The sequence below is a fragment of the Protopterus annectens genome, chromosome 15.part0 (assembly GCF_019279795.1).
Source record: "Protopterus annectens isolate FY-2018-M chromosome 15.part0, PAN1.0, whole genome shotgun sequence".
In the NCBI taxonomy this organism is placed as follows: domain Eukaryota; kingdom Metazoa; phylum Chordata; order Ceratodontiformes; family Protopteridae; genus Protopterus; species Protopterus annectens.
Genome location: NC_056749.1, coordinates 13,179,523 through 13,205,410, shown reverse-complemented (window position 1 = coordinate 13,205,410; position 25,888 = coordinate 13,179,523). Strand labels below are relative to the sequence as shown.

The 25,888-nt window shown below is 43.4% G+C and overlaps 1 protein-coding gene across 1 annotated transcript in view; it reads right to left on the bottom strand.

The window, feature by feature from the left end:
• Nucleotides 1–25,888, bottom strand: part of LOC122790105 (keratin, type I cytoskeletal 18-like) — an 87,710-nt gene that overhangs the window by 57,828 nt on the left and 3,994 nt on the right. Inside the window, exon 2 of the mRNA XM_044057676.1 lies at nucleotides 3,925–4,007. Coding sequence (XP_043913611.1) covers nucleotides 3,925–4,007 — 83 coding nt within the window. The remainder of the gene's footprint in view (nucleotides 1–3,924; nucleotides 4,008–25,888) is intronic.

Sequence of the window (25,888 nt, the reverse complement as noted above, 5' to 3'; positions counted from 1 at the left end):
TGGGATATTTTACATCCACCTGAGCTACCACCGACTCAGGCATATGGGCCTCAGTTTATTGTCTCATCTGAAGGAAAATGCACTCAGGAGTGTAGCACCCCCATTATGCTGCACTGTAGTGTCAGCAATCCAATCACCTTGAGTGAGAATAGAACCCACAGCCTTGTATTCTTCCAGCACTGACACTGATTTAATTATATTTGCCTTGTTATTGTTTATTAATCAGTTATTTGTTAAATAGGCAGATGAAAGAACTTTTTTCAGCCATGAAATGTGCCAGGGGCAAACAACACAGAGTAAAATCAATCAAAAATTATATATAGAGTATATTACTTATTAGCAATTAAAATGCAGTGGTTCATTAAATTTTAAAATGGGAAAGGAATAAAATATAGTTATATAAAAACAGTAATATTCTATGGCATAACTGAAGTCACATTGGACAGGTGATTTTCAACTAGCCTAGATAGATGGAAGGTGACAAGAGTACTTCTTGTTAATATGTACTGCAAAGAGTGAAGGAGGTAAGAGGCAGAACTGATAACATGTCAGAAATGAGACAGTGAGAAAGGACACTGGTTCTAAGAGATCAGTAGTGGACTATAGGACAGAGGGCGGAACATAGATCAGATGTGGGACAGGGAAAAAGGATGCTGAGAATACAACATCTGTAATGGAATACAGGACATAGGATGGGATGTAGATCAGATGTAGATCAGTGAGAAAGGACATTGGTTCTAAGAGATCAGTAATGGAATGCAGGACAGAGGACAGGACATAGATCAGACATGGATCAGTGAGAAAGAACACTGGTTCTAAGAGATCAGTAGTGGAATATAGGACAGAGGATGGGACATAGATCAGACGTGGGACAGGGAGAAAGGATGCTGGGAATAGGAGATCAGTAATGGAATACAGGACAGAGGATTGGATGTAGATCAGACATGGGACAGTGAGAAAGGACCCTGCTTCTAAGAGATCAGTAATGGAATATAGGACAGAGGATGGGACATAGATCAGACATGGGACAACGAGAAAGGATGCTGGGAATAGGAGATCTGCACTGGAATACAGGACAGAAGATAGGATGTAGATCAGATGTGGGACAACGAGAAAGGATGCTGGGAATAGGAGATCTGCACTGGAATACAGGACAGAAGATAGGATGTAGATCAGATGTGGGACAACGAGAAAGGATGCTGGGAATAGGAGATCTGCACTGGAATACAGGACAGAAGATAGGATGTAGATCAGATGTGGGACAACGAGAAAGGATGCTGGGAATAGGAGATCTGCACTGGAATACAGGACAGAAGATAGGATGTAGATCAGATGTGGGACAACGAGAAAGGATGCTGGGAATAGGAGATCTGCACTGGAATACAGGACAGAAGATAGGATGTAGATCAGATGTGGGACAACGAGAAAGGATGCTGGGAATAGGAGATCTGCACTGGAATACAGGACAGAGGATAGGATGTAGATCAGATGTGGGACAGTGAGAAAGGATGCTGGGAATAGGAGATCAGTAATGGAATACAGGACAGAAGATAGGATGTAGATCAGATGTGGGACAACGAGAAAGGATGCTGGGAATAGGAGATCTGCACTGGAATACAGGACAGAAGATAGGATGTAGATCAGATGTGGGACAACGAGAAAGGATGCTGGGAATAGGAGATCTGCACTGGAATACAGGACAGAAGATAGGATGTAGATCAGATGTGGGACAACGAGAAAGGATGCTGGGAATAGGAGATCTGCACTGGAATACAGGACAGAGGATAGGATGTAGATCAGATGTGGGACAGTGATAAAGGATGCTGGGAATAGGAAATCTGCACTGGAATACAGGACAGAAGATAGGATGTAGATCAGATGTGGGACAGTGATAAAGGATGCTGGGAATAGGAGATCTGCACTGGAATACAGGACAGAAGATAGGATGTAGATCAGATGTGGGACAGTGATAAAAGAACACTAGGAGGTAATCAAGAAAATCCAGAGAGGGTAGGACAGATATCAGACCAGACGTGTGAACAGTGAAGAGGGAGAGTGGGACTGGGACAAACGCAATGCGAATATCGGATAATGGATAGGATAGGCGGGACACTGAGAGCAGGAGGGAAGTAATGAGAATATAGAATAGACCATAGAAGAGATGGACAGTTATGAGACCACAAGCGGGGACAATGAGAAGGAACAATGAGGGTATGAGAGAAGCAATGAGAATTTAAAAGAGATGGTATGACAGATATCAGTGGGACAGTGAGAAGGGACAGAGGGAGATGGACATAAATAATGGCAGTATAGGATGGAGAACAGAACATATGTCTGATCAGAAGTGGGGACAACTAGAAGAAACATTGGGATGGTAGATAAGTAATAAGAATATTGGATAAACGGCAGGTCAGATGTCAGGTCAGAAGTGGGAGCAATGAGAAGGGAAACAGAGTGGGAGAGGAGACATGTCATGAGAATATTTATTTATTTATTTATTGCATTTGTTAACCGGGAAAGTCTACTGGGCCTAGGTGAACCCATTTTCAGTAGAGACCCTGGGAGAAAAGCTCCACATAACATTAATAGTACATACAAGAAAAAACACAATAAAGTATTTCAGCTTTTCCTGGTTAGGGGTCGCCACAGTGGAACTCCGGTCCATTCATGATAGGCAGCGAATTTTTACGATGCCAAGTTGCCAGCCCGATGCCCAACCTTCATCGAAGGCATGCCCATTCATGCTCGCACCTACCTGCATGTCTTCAGCGTCACTCAACTGTGTGGAGGACATGCAGACTCCACACAGAAGGTGTTCCAGCCAAGAATTGAACAGGAGAGCCTCTTGCTGTGAGGCGACAATGCTAACCGCTGCAGTCCCGCAGCCCTAAAAGCACAATATACAGTGTATATACAGTTTCAGTGCATGGAAATAAACATTAAACACAATGGTACAAGTTATTTATAAACATTACACATCAACATTGTGTACAATTTGATCATTGAGGATGGAGTTAGTCAGGTAGGGCAGCAGTTTTGGTTGTTACTTGTTGGAGGTTTGTAGGCATAAGCAGCTGAATTCAGCAAGTCAGAGAGAGGGATATAGTAGTGGATCTGGTGTTAGGAGGTACTATTTTAGCACAAGTACATTCCCAGAGAGAACAGAGGTGTGATCTGAGAGACTTAAAGAGAGCAGGATTACTGATTGTTCTGATAGAAGGAGGGAGGGCATTCCATAGTTCTGAGACAGTAAGAGTACAGCATTTGACCAGCTGCAAGGTTAGGTTTTATAACTTTGATCATCATTGTGTTTTGGATCTTAGTGGCCTGTTAGGGTGGTATGTAGCCAATAAGGAGGAGAGGGAGGGGCTTGTCAAAGGCTTGTGTATGAGTTTATGTGTAGTGGTTAATTGTGAATAAGCGAGGTAATGTGGGAGTTCGAGCCAGTTTAGTTGTATAGATAAGCAGTGGTGTGCTGAGTTTTTTGAATTTGTTACAAATTTGATAATCTTGTTGTAACAGGAGCCCAGTTTGGTTTTCAGGGAGGACTGGATATTGGTGAGGATTGGGGCACCGTAAAGTAGAGATGGTAGCAGGAAGGATGATGCAAACTTTTTAGCAGTAATATTAAGGTAGTATCTGTGTCTGGTTGTGAGCTTGGTAAATTGTAGGGATTATATTGCATAGGTAGATAAGAGTTATAGCTTAACTTCAGCAACAAGACAACATAGCAAAGGTAAGCTGTAGAGCGGTTAGCAAAAAGGGAGTTAAACAGGAAGGGTGTACGTGACAACAATATTTAACCAGGTCATATACACAGAACAATTACATTATGCTAAAGTGAAAATACAGCTATGAAATTCAACTTTGTACAATTTAGTGTATTCCTAAGGTAAGACTGAAAGAGCTCATAAGCGCACTTACTTGTTTCTGAAATCATCACTTGCCAGACGGGCATTGTCTATTTGCAGAGTCAATCGAGCATTTTCATTGATAAGATCTTTTATCTGGAAAAGAAAACCAGCATTTCAGGAGTGTGATTTTAAAACAAATAGAATACAGTTTCTGCTATATGAAAGACACAGGTGTTGATGTTATGATCATGTTAGTTAATGAGGGGGGATTTTTTTTTTTCTTTTTCAAATGTGTTATATTAACTCTGCAGAAAATTGACTGGCATTAAATGAAATTATATGCATTGCTGAAGGCATTCTATTTCTGAGCAAATTATGGCTAATGCTTAAAAGGAGGGAACAATTTCAATGGTCTGTGCTACTCTGATAATTTTGTAGCATGCTTTTATGTATAGACTCTTTAATGATAGATTACTGATGTCTAACCATAGTGCTGTATTACTTTGGTATTTTAGTAGTGGTGAAAGATAAGGCAATGACTGCAATTTACGTGTTCCCCATTCTTATGAATAAGGGATACCTATGAAATGTACATCGGTTATTTTAGTATAATAAATAACCCATTTTTTGTACTAGTCCTGACAGTATGACTCTGACTGAGTGTTAAGGAATAACTCTGGAACTTTAATTCTTATGGCTTTTGCAGATGAGAACAGTAAATGAACAGTAGCTGTATGCATGTAATAATTGGTGGAATTTGTTCTGAATGACTGTGAGAGGACTGCAGTCTGCACTCGCAACACTGGTTATACATAAGTAAAACAGTCCACAGTGTAAGTACTGAGATAAATTAAGTGCAATTAGTGCTGGACTTCCAGCAGTGCATACTTTAAAAGAATTAAGTAGGAGCACAGTTTATGATGAACTGCTATGCATTGTTTACTAGTCTTACAAGGTGATCTATAAAAAACAGCATCTCAAAGCTTGCTGCAGCTGTCTGACCTGCACTTTTGCAGTTGCCCAAGTCGTGTCAAGAAAAAGGGTTGTTTGTTCACCCTGTCTTTCTGGTTAGCAAACTAAAATAAATACAAAAATTAAAAAAAAAATGAATGAATGAATGAATGCATGAAAGAATGAGAATGAATGAAAAAAAGAGAATGCTTTGCTAATGACTACATAGTTTTAGTTCTGCTTTTAACAGTAATGGTATGACATTGTTATGTGGATTAACTGTAATGAAGTTATTGGCACTGTAAGTTATGTGTGGAAAAAAGTAATTTATTAGAGCCACATTTAGTGCTGGTACAAGGTTGTGGAATGGTGATACTCTGTCCAGTGTAACAGATTTAGTGCTGGTACATGGTGAGGCATGCTGGGATGGTGCACAATGTGATAGATTTAGTGCTGGTACATAGTGAGGCATGCTGGTATGGTGCACACTGTGATAGATTTAGTGCTGGTACATGGTAAGGCATGCTGGGATGGTGCACAATGTGATAGATTTAGTGCTGGTACATGGTGAGGCATGCTGGTATGGTGCACACTGTGATAGATTTAGTGCTGGTACATGGTGAGGCATGCTGGTATGGTGCACAGTTTGATAGATTTAGTGCTGGTACATGGTGAGGCATGCTGGTATGGTGCACAGTGTGATAGATTTAGTGCTGGTACATGGTGAGGCATGCTGGTATGGTGCACAGTTTGATAGATTTAGTGCTGGTACATGGTGAGGCATGCTGGTATGGTGCACACTGTGATAGATTTAGTGCTGGTACATGGTAAGGCATGCTGGTATGGTGCACAGTTTGATAGATTTAGTGCTGGTACATGGTAAGGCATGCTGGTATGGTGCACACTGTGATAGATTTAGTGCTGGTACATGGTGAGGCATGCTGGTATGGTGCACAGTTTGATAGATTTAGTGCTGGTACATGGTGAGGCATGCTGGTATGGTGCACACTGTGATAGATTTAGTGCTGGTACATGGTGAGGCATGCTGGTATGGTGCACACTGTGATAGATTTAGTGCTGGTACATGGTGAGGCATGCTGGTATGGTGCACACTGTGATAGATTTAGTGCTGGTACATGGTGAGGCATGCTGGTATGGTGCACACTGTGATAGATTTAGTGCTGGTACATGGTGAGGCATGCTGGTATGGTGCACACTGTGATAGATTTAGTGCTGGTACATGGTGAGGCATGCTGGTATGGTGCACACTGTGATAGATTTAGTGCTGGTACATGGTGAGGCATGCTGGTATGGTGCACACTGTGATAGATTTAGTGCTGGTACATGGTGAGGCATGCTGGTATGGTGCACACTGTGATAGATTTAGTGCTGGTACATGGTGAGGCATGCTGGTATGGTGCACACTGTGATAGATTTAGTGCTGGTACATGGTGAGGCATGCTGGTATGGTGCACACTGTGATAGATTTAGTGCTGGTACATGGTGAGGCATGCTGGTATGGTGCACACTGTGATAGATTTAGTGCTGGTACATGGTGAGGCATGCTGGTATGGTGCACACTGTGATAGATTTAGTGCTGGTACATGGTGAGGCATGCTGGTATGGTGCACACTGTGATAGATTTAGTGCTGGTACATGGTGAGGCATGCTGGTATGGTGCACACTGTGATAGATTTAGTGCTGGTACATGGTGAGGCATGCTGGTATGGTGCACACTGTGATAGATTTAGTGCTGGTACATGGTGAGGCATGCTGGTATGGTGCACACTGTGATAGATTTAGTGCTGGTACATGGTGAGGCATGCTGGTATGGTGCACACTGTGATAGATTTAGTGCTGGTACATGGTGAGGCATGCTGGTATGGTGCACACTGTGATAGATTTAGTGCTGGTACATGGTGAGGCATGCTGGTATGGTGCACACTGTGATAGATTTAGTGCTGGTACATGGTGAGGCATGCTGGTATGGTGCACACTGTGATAGATTTAGTGCTGGTACATGGTGAGGCATGCTGGTATGGTGCACACTGTGATAGATTTAGTGCTGGTACATGGTGAGGCATGCTGGTATGGTGCACACTGTGATAGATTTAGTGCTGGTACATGGTGAGGCATGCTGGTATGGTGCACACTGTGATAGATTTAGTGCTGGTACATGGTGAGGCATGCTGGTATGGTGCACACTGTGATAGATTTAGTGCTGGTACATGGTGAGGCATGCTGGTATGGTGCACACTGTGATAGATTTAGTGCTGGTACATGGTGAGGCATGCTGGTATGGTGCACACTGTGATAGATTTAGTGCTGGTACATGGTGAGGCATGCTGGTATGGTGCACACTGTGATAGATTTAGTGCTGGTACATGGTGAGGCATGCTGGTATGGTGCACACTGTGATAGATTTAGTGCTGGTACATGGTGAGGCATGCTGGTATGGTGCACACTGTGATAGATTTAGTGCTGGTACATGGTGAGGCATGCTGGTATGGTGCACACTGTGATAGATTTAGTGCTGGTACATGGTGAGGCATGCTGGTATGGTGCACACTGTGATAGATTTAGTGCTGGTACATGGTGAGGCATGCTGGTATGGTGCACACTGTGATAGATTTAGTGCTGGTACATGGTGAGGCATGCTGGTATGGTGCACACTGTGATAGATTTAGTGCTGGTACATGGTGAGGCATGCTGGTATGGTGCACACTGTGATAGATTTAGTGCTGGTACATGGTGAGGCATGCTGGTATGGTGCACACTGTGATAGATTTAGTGCTGGTACATGGTGAGGCATGCTGGTATGGTGCACACTGTGATAGATTTAGTGCTGGTACATGGTGAGGCATGCTGGTATGGTGCACACTGTGATAGATTTAGTGCTGGTACATGGTGAGGCATGCTGGTATGGTGCACACTGTGATAGATTTAGTGCTGGTACATGGTGAGGCATGCTGGTATGGTGCACACTGTGATAGATTTAGTGCTGGTACATGGTGAGGCATGCTGGTATGGTGCACACTGTGATAGATTTAGTGCTGGTACATGGTGAGGCATGCTGGTATGGTGCACACTGTGATAGATTTAGTGCTGGTACATGGTGAGGCATGCTGGTATGGTGCACACTGTGATAGATTTAGTGCTGGTACATGGTGAGGCATGCTGGTATGGTGCACACTGTGATAGATTTAGTGCTGGTACATGGTGAGGCATGCTGGTATGGTGCACACTGTGATAGATTTAGTGCTGGTACATGGTGAGGCATGCTGGTATGGTGCACACTGTGATAGATTTAGTGCTGGTACATGGTGAGGCATGCTGGTATGGTGCACACTGTGATAGATTTAGTGCTGGTACATGGTGAGGCATGCTGGTATGGTGCACACTGTGATAGATTTAGTGCTGGTACATGGTGAGGCATGCTGGTATGGTGCACACTGTGATAGATTTAGTGCTGGTACATGGTGAGGCATGCTGGTATGGTGCACACTGTGATAGATTTAGTGCTGGTACATGGTGAGGCATGCTGGTATGGTGCACACTGTGATAGATTTAGTGCTGGTACATGGTGAGGCATGCTGGTATGGTGCACACTGTGATAGATTTAGTGCTGGTACATGGTGAGGCATGCTGGTATGGTGCACACTGTGATAGATTTAGTGCTGGTACATGGTGAGGCATGCTGGTATGGTGCACACTGTGATAGATTTAGTGCTGGTACATGGTGAGGCATGCTGGTATGGTGCACACTGTGATAGATTTAGTGCTGGTACATGGTGAGGCATGCTGGTATGGTGCACACTGTGATAGATTTAGTGCTGGTACATGGTGAGGCATGCTGGTATGGTGCACACTGTGATAGATTTAGTGCTGGTACATGGTGAGGCATGCTGGTATGGTGCACACTGTGATAGATTTAGTGCTGGTACATGGTGAGGCATGCTGGTATGGTGCACACTGTGATAGATTTAGTGCTGGTACATGGTGAGGCATGCTGGTATGGTGCACACTGTGATAGATTTAGTGCTGGTACATGGTGAGGCATGCTGGTATGGTGCACACTGTGATAGATTTAGTGCTGGTACATGGTGAGGCATGCTGGTATGGTGCACACTGTGATAGATTTAGTGCTGGTACATGGTGAGGCATGCTGGTATGGTGCACACTGTGATAGATTTAGTGCTGGTACATGGTGAGGCATGCTGGTATGGTGCACACTGTGATAGATTTAGTGCTGGTACATGGTGAGGCATGCTGGTATGGTGCACACTGTGATAGATTTAGTGCTGGTACATGGTGAGGCATGCTGGTATGGTGCACACTGTGATAGATTTAGTGCTGGTACATGGTGAGGCATGCTGGTATGGTGCACACTGTGATAGATTTAGTGCTGGTACATGGTGAGGCATGCTGGTATGGTGCACACTGTGATAGATTTAGTGCTGGTACATGGTGAGGCATGCTGGTATGGTGCACACTGTGATAGATTTAGTGCTGGTACATGGTGAGGCATGCTGGTATGGTGCACACTGTGATAGATTTAGTGCTGGTACATGGTGAGGCATGCTGGTATGGTGCACACTGTGATAGATTTAGTGCTGGTACATGGTGAGGCATTCTGGCATGCTGCACACCGTGCTCGATCTAGTGCTGGTACATGGTGACGTATGCTGGTATGGTGCACACTGTGATAGATTTAGTGCTGGTACATGGTGAGGCATGCTGGTATGGTGCACACTGTGATAGATTTAGTGCTGGTACATGGTGAGGCATGCTGGTATGGTGCACACTGTGATAGATTTAGTGCTGGTACATGGTGAGGCATGCTGGTATGGTGCACACTGTGATAGATTTAGTGCTGGTACATGGTGAGGCATGCTGGTATGGTGCACACTGTGATAGATTTAGTGCTGGTACATGGTGAGGCATGCTGGTATGGTGCACACTGTGATAGATTTAGTGCTGGTACATGGTGAGGCATGCTGGTATGGTGCACACTGTGATAGATTTAGTGCTGGTACATGGTGAGGCATGCTGGTATGGTGCACACTGTGATAGATTTAGTGCTGGTACATGGTGAGGCATGCTGGTATGGTGCACACTGTGATAGATTTAGTGCTGGTACATGGTGAGGCATGCTGGTATGGTGCACACTGTGATAGATTTAGTGCTGGTACATGGTGAGGCATGCTGGTATGGTGCACACTGTGATAGATTTAGTGCTGGTACATGGTGAGGCATGCTGGTATGGTGCACACTGTGATAGATTTAGTGCTGGTACATGGTGAGGCATGCTGGTATGGTGCACACTGTGATAGATTTAGTGCTGGTACATGGTGAGGCATGCTGGTATGGTGCACACTGTGATAGATTTAGTGCTGGTACATGGTGAGGCATGCTGGTATGGTGCACACTGTGATAGATTTAGTGCTGGTACATGGTGAGGCATGCTGGTATGGTGCACACTGTGATAGATTTAGTGCTGGTACATGGTGAGGCATGCTGGTATGGTGCACACTGTGATAGATTTAGTGCTGGTACATGGTGAGGCATGCTGGTATGGTGCACACTGTGATAGATTTAGTGCTGGTACATGGTGAGGCATGCTGGTATGGTGCACACTGTGATAGATTTAGTGCTGGTACATGGTGAGGCATGCTGGTATGGTGCACACTGTGATAGATTTAGTGCTGGTACATGGTGAGGCATGCTGGTATGGTGCACACTGTGATAGATTTAGTGCTGGTACATGGTGAGGCATGCTGGTATGGTGCACACTGTGATAGATTTAGTGCTGGTACATGGTGAGGCATGCTGGTATGGTGCACACTGTGATAGATTTAGTGCTGGTACATGGTGAGGCATGCTGGTATGGTGCACACTGTGATAGATTTAGTGCTGGTACATGGTGAGGCATGCTGGTATGGTGCACACTGTGATAGATTTAGTGCTGGTACATGGTGAGGCATGCTGGTATGGTGCACACTGTGATAGATTTAGTGCTGGTACATGGTGAGGCATGCTGGTATGGTGCACACTGTGATAGATTTAGTGCTGGTACATGGTGAGGCATGCTGGTATGGTGCACACTGTGATAGATTTAGTGCTGGTACATGGTGAGGCATGCTGGTATGGTGCACACTGTGATAGATTTAGTGCTGGTACATGGTGAGGCATGCTGGTATGGTGCACACTGTGATAGATTTAGTGCTGGTACATGGTGAGGCATGCTGGTATGGTGCACACTGTGATAGATTTAGTGCTGGTACATGGTGAGGCATGCTGGTATGGTGCACACTGTGATAGATTTAGTGCTGGTACATGGTGAGGCATGCTGGTATGGTGCACACTGTGATAGATTTAGTGCTGGTACATGGTGAGGCATGCTGGTATGGTGCACACTGTGATAGATTTAGTGCTGGTACATGGTGAGGCATGCTGGTATGGTGCACACTGTGATAGATTTAGTGCTGGTACATGGTGAGGCATGCTGGTATGGTGCACACTGTGATAGATTTAGTGCTGGTACATGGTGAGGCATGCTGGTATGGTGCACACTGTGATAGATTTAGTGCTGGTACATGGTGAGGCATGCTGGTATGGTGCACACTGTGATAGATTTAGTGCTGGTACATGGTGAGGCATGCTGGTATGGTGCACACTGTGATAGATTTAGTGCTGGTACATGGTGAGGCATGCTGGTATGGTGCACACTGTGATAGATTTAGTGCTGGTACATGGTGAGGCATGCTGGTATGGTGCACACTGTGATAGATTTAGTGCTGGTACATGGTGAGGCATGCTGGTATGGTGCACACTGTGATAGATTTAGTGCTGGTACATGGTGAGGCATGCTGGTATGGTGCACACTGTGATAGATTTAGTGCTGGTACATGGTGAGGCATGCTGGTATGGTGCACACTGTGATAGATTTAGTGCTGGTACATGGTGAGGCATGCTGGTATGGTGCACACTGTGATAGATTTAGTGCTGGTACATGGTGAGGCATGCTGGTATGGTGCACACTGTGATAGATTTAGTGCTGGTACATGGTGAGGCATGCTGGTATGGTGCACACTGTGATAGATTTAGTGCTGGTACATGGTGAGGCATGCTGGTATGGTGCACACTGTGATAGATTTAGTGCTGGTACATGGTGAGGCATGCTGGTATGGTGCACACTGTGATAGATTTAGTGCTGGTACATGGTGAGGCATGCTGGTATGGTGCACACTGTGATAGATTTAGTGCTGGTACATGGTGAGGCATGCTGGTATGGTGCACACTGTGATAGATTTAGTGCTGGTACATGGTGAGGCATGCTGGTATGGTGCACACTGTGATAGATTTAGTGCTGGTACATGGTGAGGCATGCTGGTATGGTGCACACTGTGATAGATTTAGTGCTGGTACATGGTGAGGCATGCTGGTATGGTGCACACTGTGATAGATTTAGTGCTGGTACATGGTGAGGCATGCTGGTATGGTGCACACTGTGATAGATTTAGTGCTGGTACATGGTGAGGTATGCTGGTATGGTGCACACTGTGATAGATTTAGTGCTGGTACATGGTGAGGCATGCTGGTATGGTGCACACTGTGATAGATTTAGTGCTGGTACATGGTGAGGCATGCTGGTATGGTGCACACTGTGATAGATTTAGTGCTGGTACATGGTGAGGCATGCTGGTATGGTGCACACTGTGATAGATTTAGTGCTGGTACATGGTGAGGCATGCTGGTATGGTGCACACTGTGATAGATTTAGTGCTGGTACATGGTGAGGCATGCTGGTATGGTGCACACTGTGATAGATTTAGTGCTGGTACATGGTGAGGCATGCTGGTATGGTGCACACTGTGATAGATTTAGTGCTGGTACATGGTGAGGCATGCTGGTATGGTGCACACTGTGATAGATTTAGTGCTGGTACATGGTGAGGCATGCTGGTATGGTGCACACTGTGATAGATTTAGTGCTGGTACATGGTGAGGCATGCTGGTATGGTGCACACTGTGATAGATTTAGTGCTGGTACATGGTGAGGCATGCTGGTATGGTGCACACTGTGATAGATTTAGTGCTGGTACATGGTGAGGCATGCTGGTATGGTGCACACTGTGATAGATTTAGTGCTGGTACATGGTGAGGCATGCTGGTATGGTGCACACTGTGATAGATTTAGTGCTGGTACATGGTGAGGCATGCTGGTATGGTGCACACTGTGATAGATTTAGTGCTGGTACATGGTGAGGCATGCTGGTATGGTGCACACTGTGATAGATTTAGTGCTGGTACATGGTGAGGCATGCTGGTATGGTGCACACTGTGATAGATTTAGTGCTGGTACATGGTGAGGCATGCTGGTATGGTGCACACTGTGATAGATTTAGTGCTGGTACATGGTGAGGCATGCTGGTATGGTGCACACTGTGATAGATTTAGTGCTGGTACATGGTGAGGCATGCTGGTATGGTGCACACTGTGATAGATTTAGTGCTGGTACATGGTGAGGCATGCTGGTATGGTGCACACTGTGATAGATTTAGTGCTGGTACATGGTGAGGCATGCTGGTATGGTGCACACTGTGATAGATTTAGTGCTGGTACATGGTGAGGCATGCTGGTATGGTGCACACTGTGATAGATTTAGTGCTGGTACATGGTGAGGCATGCTGGTATGGTGCACACTGTGATAGATTTAGTGCTGGTACATGGTGAGGCATGCTGGTATGGTGCACACTGTGATAGATTTAGTGCTGGTACATGGTGAGGCATGCTGGTATGGTGCACACTGTGATAGATTTAGTGCTGGTACATGGTGAGGCATGCTGGTATGGTGCACACTGTGATAGATTTAGTGCTGGTACATGGTGAGGCATGCTGGTATGGTGCACACTGTGATAGATTTAGTGCTGGTACATGGTGAGGCATGCTGGTATGGTGCACACTGTGATAGATTTAGTGCTGGTACATGGTGAGGCATGCTGGTATGGTGCACACTGTGATAGATTTAGTGCTGGTACATGGTGAGGCATGCTGGTATGGTGCACACTGTGATAGATTTAGTGCTGGTACATGGTGAGGCATGCTGGTATGGTGCACACTGTGATAGATTTAGTGCTGGTACATGGTGAGGCATGCTGGTATGGTGCACACTGTGATAGATTTAGTGCTGGTACATGGTGAGGCATGCTGGTATGGTGCACACTGTGATAGATTTAGTGCTGGTACATGGTGAGGCATGCTGGTATGGTGCACACTGTGATAGATTTAGTGCTGGTACATGGTGAGGCATGCTGGTATGGTGCACACTGTGATAGATTTAGTGCTGGTACATGGTGAGGCATGCTGGTATGGTGCACACTGTGATAGATTTAGTGCTGGTACATGGTGAGGCATGCTGGTATGGTGCACACTGTGATAGATTTAGTGCTGGTACATGGTGAGGCATGCTGGTATGGTGCACACTGTGATAGATTTAGTGCTGGTACATGGTGAGGCATGCTGGTATGGTGCACACTGTGATAGATTTAGTGCTGGTACATGGTGAGGCATGCTGGTATGGTGCACACTGTGATAGATTTAGTGCTGGTACATGGTGAGGCATGCTGGTATGGTGCACACTGTGATAGATTTAGTGCTGGTACATGGTGAGGCATGCTGGTATGGTGCACACTGTGATAGATTTAGTGCTGGTACATGGTGAGGCATGCTGGTATGGTGCACACTGTGATAGATTTAGTGCTGGTACATGGTGAGGCATGCTGGTATGGTGCACACTGTGATAGATTTAGTGCTGGTACATGGTGAGGCATGCTGGTATGGTGCACACTGTGATAGATTTAGTGCTGGTACATGGTGAGGCATGCTGGTATGGTGCACACTGTGATAGATTTAGTGCTGGTACATGGTGAGGCATGCTGGTATGGTGCACACTGTGATAGATTTAGTGCTGGTACATGGTGAGGCATGCTGGTATGGTGCACACTGTGATAGATTTAGTGCTGGTACATGGTGAGGCATGCTGGTATGGTGCACACTGTGATAGATTTAGTGCTGGTACATGGTGAGGCATGCTGGTATGGTGCACACTGTGATAGATTTAGTGCTGGTACATGGTGAGGCATGCTGGTATGGTGCACACTGTGATAGATTTAGTGCTGGTACATGGTGAGGCATGCTGGTATGGTGCACACTGTGATAGATTTAGTGCTGGTACATGGTGAGGCATGCTGGTATGGTGCACACTGTGATAGATTTAGTGCTGGTACATGGTGAGGCATGCTGGTATGGTGCACACTGTGATAGATTTAGTGCTGGTACATGGTGAGGCATGCTGGTATGGTGCACACTGTGATAGATTTAGTGCTGGTACATGGTGAGGCATGCTGGTATGGTGCACACTGTGATAGATTTAGTGCTGGTACATGGTGAGGCATGCTGGTATGGTGCACACTGTGATAGATTTAGTGCTGGTACATGGTGAGGCATGCTGGTATGGTGCACACTGTGATAGATTTAGTGCTGGTACATGGTGAGGCATGCTGGTATGGTGCACACTGTGATAGATTTAGTGCTGGTACATGGTGAGGCATGCTGGTATGGTGCACACTGTGATAGATTTAGTGCTGGTACATGGTGAGGCATGCTGGTATGGTGCACACTGTGATAGATTTAGTGCTGGTACATGGTGAGGCATGCTGGTATGGTGCACACTGTGATAGATTTAGTGCTGGTACATGGTGAGGCATGCTGGTATGGTGCACACTGTGATAGATTTAGTGCTGGTACATGGTGAGGCATGCTGGTATGGTGCACACTGTGATAGATTTAGTGCTGGTACATGGTGAGGCATGCTGGTATGGTGCACACTGTGATAGATTTAGTGCTGGTACATGGTGAGGCATGCTGGTATGGTGCACACTGTGATAGATTTAGTGCTGGTACATGGTGAGGCATGCTGGTATGGTGCACACTGTGATAGATTTAGTGCTGGTACATGGTGAGGCATGCTGGTATGGTGCACACTGTGATAGATTTAGTGCTGGTACATGGTGAGGCATGCTGGTATGGTGCACACTGTGATAGATTTAGTGCTGGTACATGGTGAGGCATGCTGGTATGGTGCACACTGTGATAGATTTAGTGCTGGTACATGGTGAGGCATGCTGGTATGGTGCACACTGTGATAGATTTAGTGCTGGTACATGGTGAGGCATGCTGGTATGGTGCACACTGTGATAGATTTAGTGCTGGTACATGGTGAGGCATGCTGGTATGGTGCACACTGTGATAGATTTAGTGCTGGTACATGGTGAGGCATGCTGGTATGGTGCACACTGTGATAGATTTAGTGCTGGTACATGGTGAGGCATGCTGGTATGGTGCACACTGTGATAGATTTAGTGCTGGTACATGGTGAGGCATGCTGGTATGGTGCACACTGTGATAGATTTAGTGCTGGTACATGGTGAGGCATGCTGGTATGGTGCACACTGTGATAGATTTAGTGCTGGTACATGGTGAGGCATGCTGGTATGGTGCACACTGTGATAGATTTAGTGCTGGTACATGGTGAGGCATGCTGGTATGGTGCACACTGTGATAGATTTAGTGCTGGTACATGGTGAGGCATGCTGGTATGGTGCACACTGTGATAGATTTAGTGCTGGTACATGGTGAGGCATGCTGGTATGGTGCACACTGTGATAGATTTAGTGCTGGTACATGGTGAGGCATGCTGGTATGGTGCACACTGTGATAGATTTAGTGCTGGTACATGGTGAGGCATGCTGGTATGGTGCACACTGTGATAGATTTAGTGCTGGTACATGGTGAGGCATGCTGGTATGGTGCACACTGTGATAGATTTAGTGCTGGTACATGGTGAGGCATGCTGGTATGGTGCACACTGTGATAGATTTAGTGCTGGTACATGGTGAGGCATGCTGGTATGGTGCACACTGTGATAGATTTAGTGCTGGTACATGGTGAGGCATGCTGGTATGGTGCACACTGTGATAGATTTAGTGCTGGTACATGGTGAGGCATGCTGGTATGGTGCACACTGTGATAGATTTAGTGCTGGTACATGGTGAGGCATGCTGGTATGGTGCACACTGTGATAGATTTAGTGCTGGTACATGGTGAGGCATGCTGGTATGGTGCACACTGTGATAGATTTAGTGCTGGTACATGGTGAGGCATGCTGGTATGGTGCACACTGTGATAGATTTAGTGCTGGTACATGGTGAGGCATGCTGGTATGGTGCACACTGTGATAGATTTAGTGCTGGTACATGGTGAGGCATGCTGGTATGGTGCACACTGTGATAGATTTAGTGCTGGTACATGGTGAGGCATGCTGGTATGGTGCACACTGTGATAGATTTAGTGCTGGTACATGGTGAGGCATGCTGGTATGGTGCACACTGTGATAGATTTAGTGCTGGTACATGGTGAGGCATGCTGGTATGGTGCACACTGTGATAGATTTAGTGCTGGTACATGGTGAGGCATGCTGGTATGGTGCACACTGTGATAGATTTAGTGCTGGTACATGGTGAGGCATGCTGGTATGGTGCACACTGTGATAGATTTAGTGCTGGTACATGGTGAGGCATGCTGGTATGGTGCACACTGTGATAGATTTAGTGCTGGTACATGGTGAGGCATGCTGGTATGGTGCACACTGTGATAGATTTAGTGCTGGTACATGGTGAGGCATGCTGGTATGGTGCACACTGTGATAGATTTAGTGCTGGTACATGGTGAGGCATGCTGGTATGGTGCACACTGTGATAGATTTAGTGCTGGTACATGGTGAGGCATGCTGGTATGGTGCACACTGTGATAGATTTAGTGCTGGTACATGGTGAGGCATGCTGGTATGGTGCACACTGTGATAGATTTAGTGCTGGTACATGGTGAGGCATGCTGGTATGGTGCACACTGTGATAGATTTAGTGCTGGTACATGGTGAGGCATGCTGGTATGGTGCACACTGTGATAGATTTAGTGCTGGTACATGGTGAGGCATGCTGGTATGGTGCACACTGTGATAGATTTAGTGCTGGTACATGGTGAGGCATGCTGGTATGGAGCACACTGTGATAGATTTAGTGCTGGTACATGGTGAGGCATGCTGGTATGGTGCACACTGTGATAGATTTAGTGCTGGTACATGGTGAGGCATGCTGGGATGGTGCACAATGTGATAGATTTAGTGCTGGTACATGGTGAGGCATGCTGGTATGGTGCACACTGTGATAGATTTAGTGCTGGTACATGGTGAGGCATGCTGGTATGGAGCACACTGTGATAGATTTAGTGCTGGTACATGGTGAGGCATGCTGGTATGGTGCACAATGTGATAGATTTAGTGCTGGTACATGGTGAGGCATGCTGGTATGGTGCACACTGTGATAGATTTAGTGCTGGTACATGGTGAGGCATGCTGGTATGGTGCACACTGTGATAGATTTAGTGCTGGTACATGGTGAGGCATGCTGGTATGGTGCACACTGTGATAGATTTAGTGCTGGTACATGGTGAGGCATGCTGGTATGGTGCACACTGTGATAGATTTAGTGCTGGTACATGGTGAGGCATGCTGGTATGGTGCACACTGTGATAGATTTAGTGCTGGTACATGGTGAGGCATGCTGGTATGGTGCACACTGTGATAGATTTAGTGCTGGTACATGGTGAGGCATGCTGGTATGGTGCACACTGTGATAGATTTAGTGCTGGTACATGGTGAGGCATGCTGGTATGGTGCACACTGTGATAGATTTAGTGCTGGTACATGGTGAGGCATGCTGGTATGGTGCACACTGTGATAGATTTAGTGCTGGTACATGGTGAGGCATGCTGGTATGGTGCACACTGTGATAGATTTAGTGCTGGTACATGGTGAGGCATGCTGGTATGGTGCACACTGTGATAGATTTAGTGCTGGTACATGGTGAGGCATGCTGGTATGGTGCACACTGTGATAGATTTAGTGCTGGTACATGGTGAGGCATGCTGGTATGGTGCACACTGTGATAGATTTAGTGCTGGTACATGGTGAGGCATGCTGGTATGGTGCACACTGTGATAGATTTAGTGCTGGTACATGGTGAGGCATGCTGGTATGGTGCACACTGTGATAGATTTAGTGCTGGTACATGGTGAGGCATGCTGGTATGGTGCACACTGTGATAGATTTAGTGCTGGTACATGGTGAGGCATGCTGGTATGGTGCACACTGTGATAGATTTAGTGCTGGTACATGGTGAGGCATGCTGGTATGGTGCACACTGTGATAGATTTAGTGCTGGTACATGGTGAGGCATGCTGGTATGGTGCACACTGTGATAGATTTAGTGCTGGTACATGGTGAGGCATGCTGGTATGGTGCACACTGTGATAGATTTAGTGCTGGTACATGGTGAGGCATGCTGGTATGGAGCACACTGTGATAGATTTAGTGCTGGTACATGGTGAGGCATGCTGGTATGGTGCACACTGTGATAGATTTAGTGCTGGTACATGGTGAGGCATGCTGGTATGGTGCACACTGTGATAGATTTAGTGCTGGTACATGGTGAGGCATGCTGGTATGGTGCACACTGTGATAGATTTAGTGCTGGTACATGGTGAGGCATGCTGGTATGGTGCACACTGTGATAGATTTAGTGCTGGTACATGGTGAGGCATGCTGGTATGGTGCACACTGTGATAGATTTAGTGTTGGTACATGGTAAGGCATGCTGGTATGGTGAACACTGTGATAGATTTAGTGCTGGTACATGGTGAGGCATGCTGGTATGGTGCACACTGTGATAGATTTAGTGCTGGTACATGGTAAGGCATGCTGGTATGGTGTACACTGTGATAGATTTAGTGCTGGTACATGGTGAGGCATGCTGGTATGGTGCACACTGTGATAGATTTAGTGCTGGTACATGGTGAGGCATGCTGGTATGGAGCACACTGTGATAGATTTAGTGCTGGTACATGGTGAGGCATGCTGGTATGGTGCACACTGTGATAGATTTAGTGCTGGTACATGGTGAGGCATGCTGGTATGGTGCACAATGTGATAGATTTAGTGCTGGTACATGGTGAGGTATGGTGGTGTAGTGCACACTGTGATAGATTTAGTGCTGGCATATGGTGAGGCATGCTGGTATGGTACACACTGTGATAGATTTAATGCTGGTATGGTGAGGGGGACTGAAGTAGCTCTTTTACTCTGCTCAGGGGATGGGAAACACAGTGATAAAAGCTACACCTGTTCTACATTTTGTGCATTCAGTTTTCAGATATTTGTTGCCAATATAGGTCTTGTTGATGCCAACTATTAATCAGCTCCTTCTACTCCTTTTTCTGACATATACATTAATTCAGGGCTAGTTAGGAATACCTGCAGCCCACTGTATATAGTGTTAGGAACATCATAAGCATTCTGGTGCTGAAATGGTAGCCCTTTACTTCTAGTATTCTGACATTTATGTGATCCAAGGACATGTACCTTCATAGTACTTTAATTATTATGTGATCCAAGGACATGTACCTTCATAGTGCTTTAATTATTATGTGATCCAAGGACATGTACCTTCATAGTGCTTTAATTATTATGTGATCCAAGGACATGTACCTTCATAGTACTTTAATTATTATGTGATCCAAGGACATGTACCTTCATAGTACTTTAATTATTATGTGATCCAAGGACATGTACCTTCATAGTGCTTTAATTATTATGTTATCCAAATACATGTGCCCTTCATAGTGCTTTAATTATTATGTGATCCAAGGACATGTACCTTCATAGTACTTTAATTATTATGTGATCCAAGGACATGTACCTTCATAGTGCTTTAATTATTATGTGATCCAAGGACATGTACCTTCATAGTGCTTTAATTATTATGTGATCCAAGGACATGTACCTTCATATTGCTTTAATTATTACGTGATCCAAGGACATGTACCTTCATAGTGCTTTAATTATTATGTGATCCAAGGACATGTACCTTCATAGTGCTTTAATTATTATGTGATCCAAGGACATGTACCTTCATAGTGCTTTAATTATTATGTGATCCAAGGACATGTACCTTCATAGTGCTTTAATTATTATGTGATCCAAGGACATGTACCTTCATAGTGCTTTAATTATTACGTGATCCAAGGACATGTACCTTCATAGTGCTTTAATTATTATGTGATCCAAGGACATGTACCTTCATAGTGCTTTAATTATTATGTGATCCAAGGACATGTACCCTTCATAGTGCTTTAATTATTATGTGATCCAAGGACATGTACCTTCATAGTGCTTTAATTATTATGTGATCCAAGGACATGTACCTTCATAGTACTTTAATTATTATGTGATCCAAGGACATGTACCTTCATAGTGCTTTAATTATTATGTGATCCAAGGACATGTACCTTCATAGTGCTTTAATTATTATGTGATCCAAGGACATGTACCTTCATAGTGCTTTAATTATTATGTGATCCAAGGACATGTACCTTCATAGTGCTTTAATTATTATGTGATCCAAGGACATGTACCTTCATAGTGCTTTTAATTATTATGTGATCCAAGGACATGTACCTTCATAGTGCTTTAATTATTATCCTTCATAGTGCTTTAATTATTATGTGATCCAAGGACATGTACCTTCATAGTGCTTTAATTATTATGTGATCCAAGGACATGTACCTTCATAGTGCTTTAATTATTATGTGATCCAAGGACATGTACCTTCATAGTGCTTTAATTATTATGTGATCCAAGGACATGTACCTTCATAGTGCTTTAATTATTATGTGATCCAAGGACATGTACCTTCATAGTGCTTTAATTATTATGTGATCCAAGGACATGTACCTTCATAGTGCTTTAATTATTATGTGATCCAAGGACATGTACCTTCATAGTGCTTTAATTATTATGTGATCCAAGGACATGTACCTTCATAGTGCTTTAATTATTATGTGATCCAAGGACATGTACCTTCATAGTGCTTTAATTATTATGTGATCCAAGGACATGTACCTTCATAGTGCTTTAATTATTATGTGATCAGGACATGTACCTTCATAGTGCTTTAATTATTATGTGATCCAAGGACATGTACCTTCATAGTGCTTTAATTATTATGTGATCCAAGGACATGTACCTTCATAGTGCTTTAATTATTATGTGATCCAAGGACATGTACCTTCATAGTGCTTTAATTATTATGTTATCCAAATACATGTGCCCTTCATAGTGCTTTAATTATTATGTGATCCCATAGTGCTTTAATTATTATGTGATCCAAGGACATGTACCTTCATAGTGCTTTAATTATTATGTGATCCAAGGACATGTACCTTCATAGTGCTTTAATTATTATGTGATCCAAGGACATGTACCTTCATAGTGCTTTAATTATTATGTGATCCAAGGACATGTACCTTCATAGTGCTTTAATTATTATGTGATCCAAGGACATGTACCTTCATAGTGCTTTAATTATTATGTGATCCAAGGACATGTACCCTTCATAGTGCTTTAATTATTATGTGATCCAAGGACACATGTACCTTCATAGTGCTTTAATTATTATGTGATCCAAGGACATGTACCTTCATAGTGCTTTAATTATTATGTGATCCAAGGACATGTACCTTCATAGTGCTTTAATTATTATGTGATCCAAGGACATGTACCTTCATAGTGCTTTAATTATTATGTGATCCAAGGACATGTACCTTCATAGTGCTTTAATTATTATGTGATCCAAGGACATGTACCTTCATAGTGCTTTAATTATTATGTGATCCAAGGACATGTACCTTCATAGTGCTTTAATTATTATGTGATCCAAGGACATGTACCTTCATAGTGCTTTAATTATTATGTGATCCAAGGACATGTACCTTCATAGTGCTTTAATTATTATGTGATCCAAGGACATGTACCTTCATAGTGCTTTAATTATTATGTGATCCAAGGACATGTACCTTCATAGTGCTTTAATTATTATGTGATCCAAGGACATGTACCTTCATAGTGCTTTAATTATTATGTGATCCAAGGACATGTACCTTCATAGTGCTTTAGGACATGTACCTTCATAGTGCTTTAATTATTATGTGATCCAAGGACATGTACCTCATAGTGCTTTAATTATTATGTGATCCAAGGACATGTACCTTCATAGTGCTTTAATTATTATGTGATCCAAGGACATGTACCTTCATAGTACTTTAATTATTATGTGATCCAAGGACATGTACCCTTCATAGTGCTTTAATTATTATGTGATCCAAGGACATGTACCTTCATAGTGCTTTAATTATTATGTGATCCAAGGACATGTACCTTCATAGTGCTTTAATTATTATGTGATCCAAGGACATGTACCCTTCATAGTACTTTAATTATTATGTGATCCAAGGACATGTACCTTCATAGTACTTTAATTATTATGTGATCCAAGGACATGCACCTTCATAGTGCTTTAATTATTATGTGATCCAAGGACATGCACCTTCATAGTGCTTTAATTATTATGTGATCCAAGGACATGTACCTTCATAGTACTTTAATTATTATGTGATCCAAGGACATGCACCTTCATAGTACTTTAATTATTATGTGATCCAAGGACATGTACCTTCATAGTGCTTTAATTATTATGTGATCCAAGGACATGTACCTTCATAGTGCTTTAATTATTATGTGATCCAAGGACATGTACCTTCATAGTGCTTTAATTATTATGTGATCCAAGGACATGTACCTTCATAGTACTTTAATTATTATGTGATCCAAGGACATGTGTCCTTCATAGTGCTTTAATTATTATGTGATCCAAGGACATGCACCTTCATAGTACTTTAATTATTATGTGATCCAAGGACATGTACCTTCATAGTACTTTAATTATTATGTGATCCAAGGACATGCACCTTCATAGTGCTTTAATTATTATGTGATCCAAGGACATGTACCTTCATAGTACTTTAATTATTATGTGATCCAAGGACATGTACCCTTCATAGTGCTTTAATTATTATGTGATCCAAGGACATGTACCCTTCATAGTACTTTAATTATTATGTGATCCAAGGACATGTACCTTCATAGTACTTTAATTATTATGTGATCCAAGGACATGCACCTTCATAGTGCTTTAATTATTATGTGATCCAAGGACATGCACCTTCATAGTGCTTTAATTATTATGTGATCCAAGGACATGTACCTTCATAGTGCTTTAATTATTATGTGATCCAAGGACATGTACCTTCATAGTGCTTTAATTATTATGTGATCCAAGGACATGTACCTTCATAGTGCTTTAATTATTATGTGATCCAAGGACATGTACCTTCATAGTGCTTTAATTATTATGTGATCCAAGGACATGTACCTTCATAGTGCTTTAATTATTATGTGATCCAAGGACATGTACCTTCATAGTACTTTAATTATTATGTGATCCAAGGACATGTACCTTCATAGTGCTTTAATTATTATGTGATCCAAGGACATGTACCTTCATAGTACTTTAATTATTATGTGATCCAAGGACATGCACCTTCATAGTGCTTTAATTATTACGTGATCCAAGGACATGTGCCCTTCATGTTGCTTTAATTATTTGGATCTGAGGCTACTTTTTCATCAAACTAACCTCCCTTCCACACTTTGGCCATGGTGTGATACATGGGAACTTATCTTCTGATGATGTAATACACCATTGGTGCCAGTATAGTACCCCTGTGGTTAAGACATCTGCCTCACCATCACTGTGTGAGGCTTCCTTGCTGACCGTCAGTCACAGTCTGTGTGGAGTTTTGCATGTTTTCCTCATGTCTTTTTGTGTTTTCTCTGGCTACTGTAATTTCCTCTCAAACACTAAAAACAAACTGGTTGACTGACCACACCAAATTGTTTGATATATGTATATATATATATATATATATTTTTTTTTTTTCTTTCTTTCATTTACCCTAGTTCTTGTGGCTCACCTTGGGGGGGGGGGGGGGGGAATGGTCAGATAAATATATGAACGTTTTCCACTACACCTCCCTCCAGCCACCCACAAGTAATGACATTTTGGTAAGGGGCACAATTCTCTATTGATTTTTAGAGCCAGCTGACAAGTGAACAGTAAACAGTGGGACTATATCCAGTAATATACACATCGTTCACTTATTATTATTCAGTGGGAGTATATCCAGTAATATGCACATCGTTCACTTATTATTATTCAGTGGGAGTATATCCAGTTATATACAAATTGTTCACTTATTATTACTCAGTGGGAGTATATCCAGTAATATACAAATCGTTCACTTATTATTGCTCAGTGGGAGTATATCCAGTTATATACAAATTGTTCACTTATTATTACTCAGTGGGAGTATATCCAGTAATATACATATTGTTCACTTATTATTACTGAGTGGGAGTATATCCAGTAATATACATATTGTTCACTTATTATTACTGAGTGGGAGTATATCCAGTAATATACATATCGTTCACTTATTATTACTGAGTGGGAGTATATCCAGTAATATACATATCGTTCACTTATTATTGCTCAGTGGGAGTATATCCAGTAGTATACACATCATTCACTTATTACTCAGTGGGAGTATATCCAGTAATATACATATTGTTCACTTATTATTACTGAGTGGAAGTATATCCAGTAATATACATATCGTTCACTTATTATTACTCAGTGGGAGTATATCCAGTAATATACACATTGTTCACTTATTACTCAGTGGGAGTATATCCAGTAATATACACATTGTTCACGTATTATTACTCAGTGGGAGTATATCCAGTAATATACATATCGTTCACTCATTATTACTCAGTGGGAGTATATCCAGTAATATGCACATTGTTCATTTATTATTACTCAGCAGTGCAGTGATGCAGTCCCTGCATTCACTACAGAACAGCTGCCTAACTGCAGCTCAGTGCTACACCTTGCCCTTGCCCTAGTAAAGTACACTGGTTCCTAACACCACGCCCACACTCAGGTCATG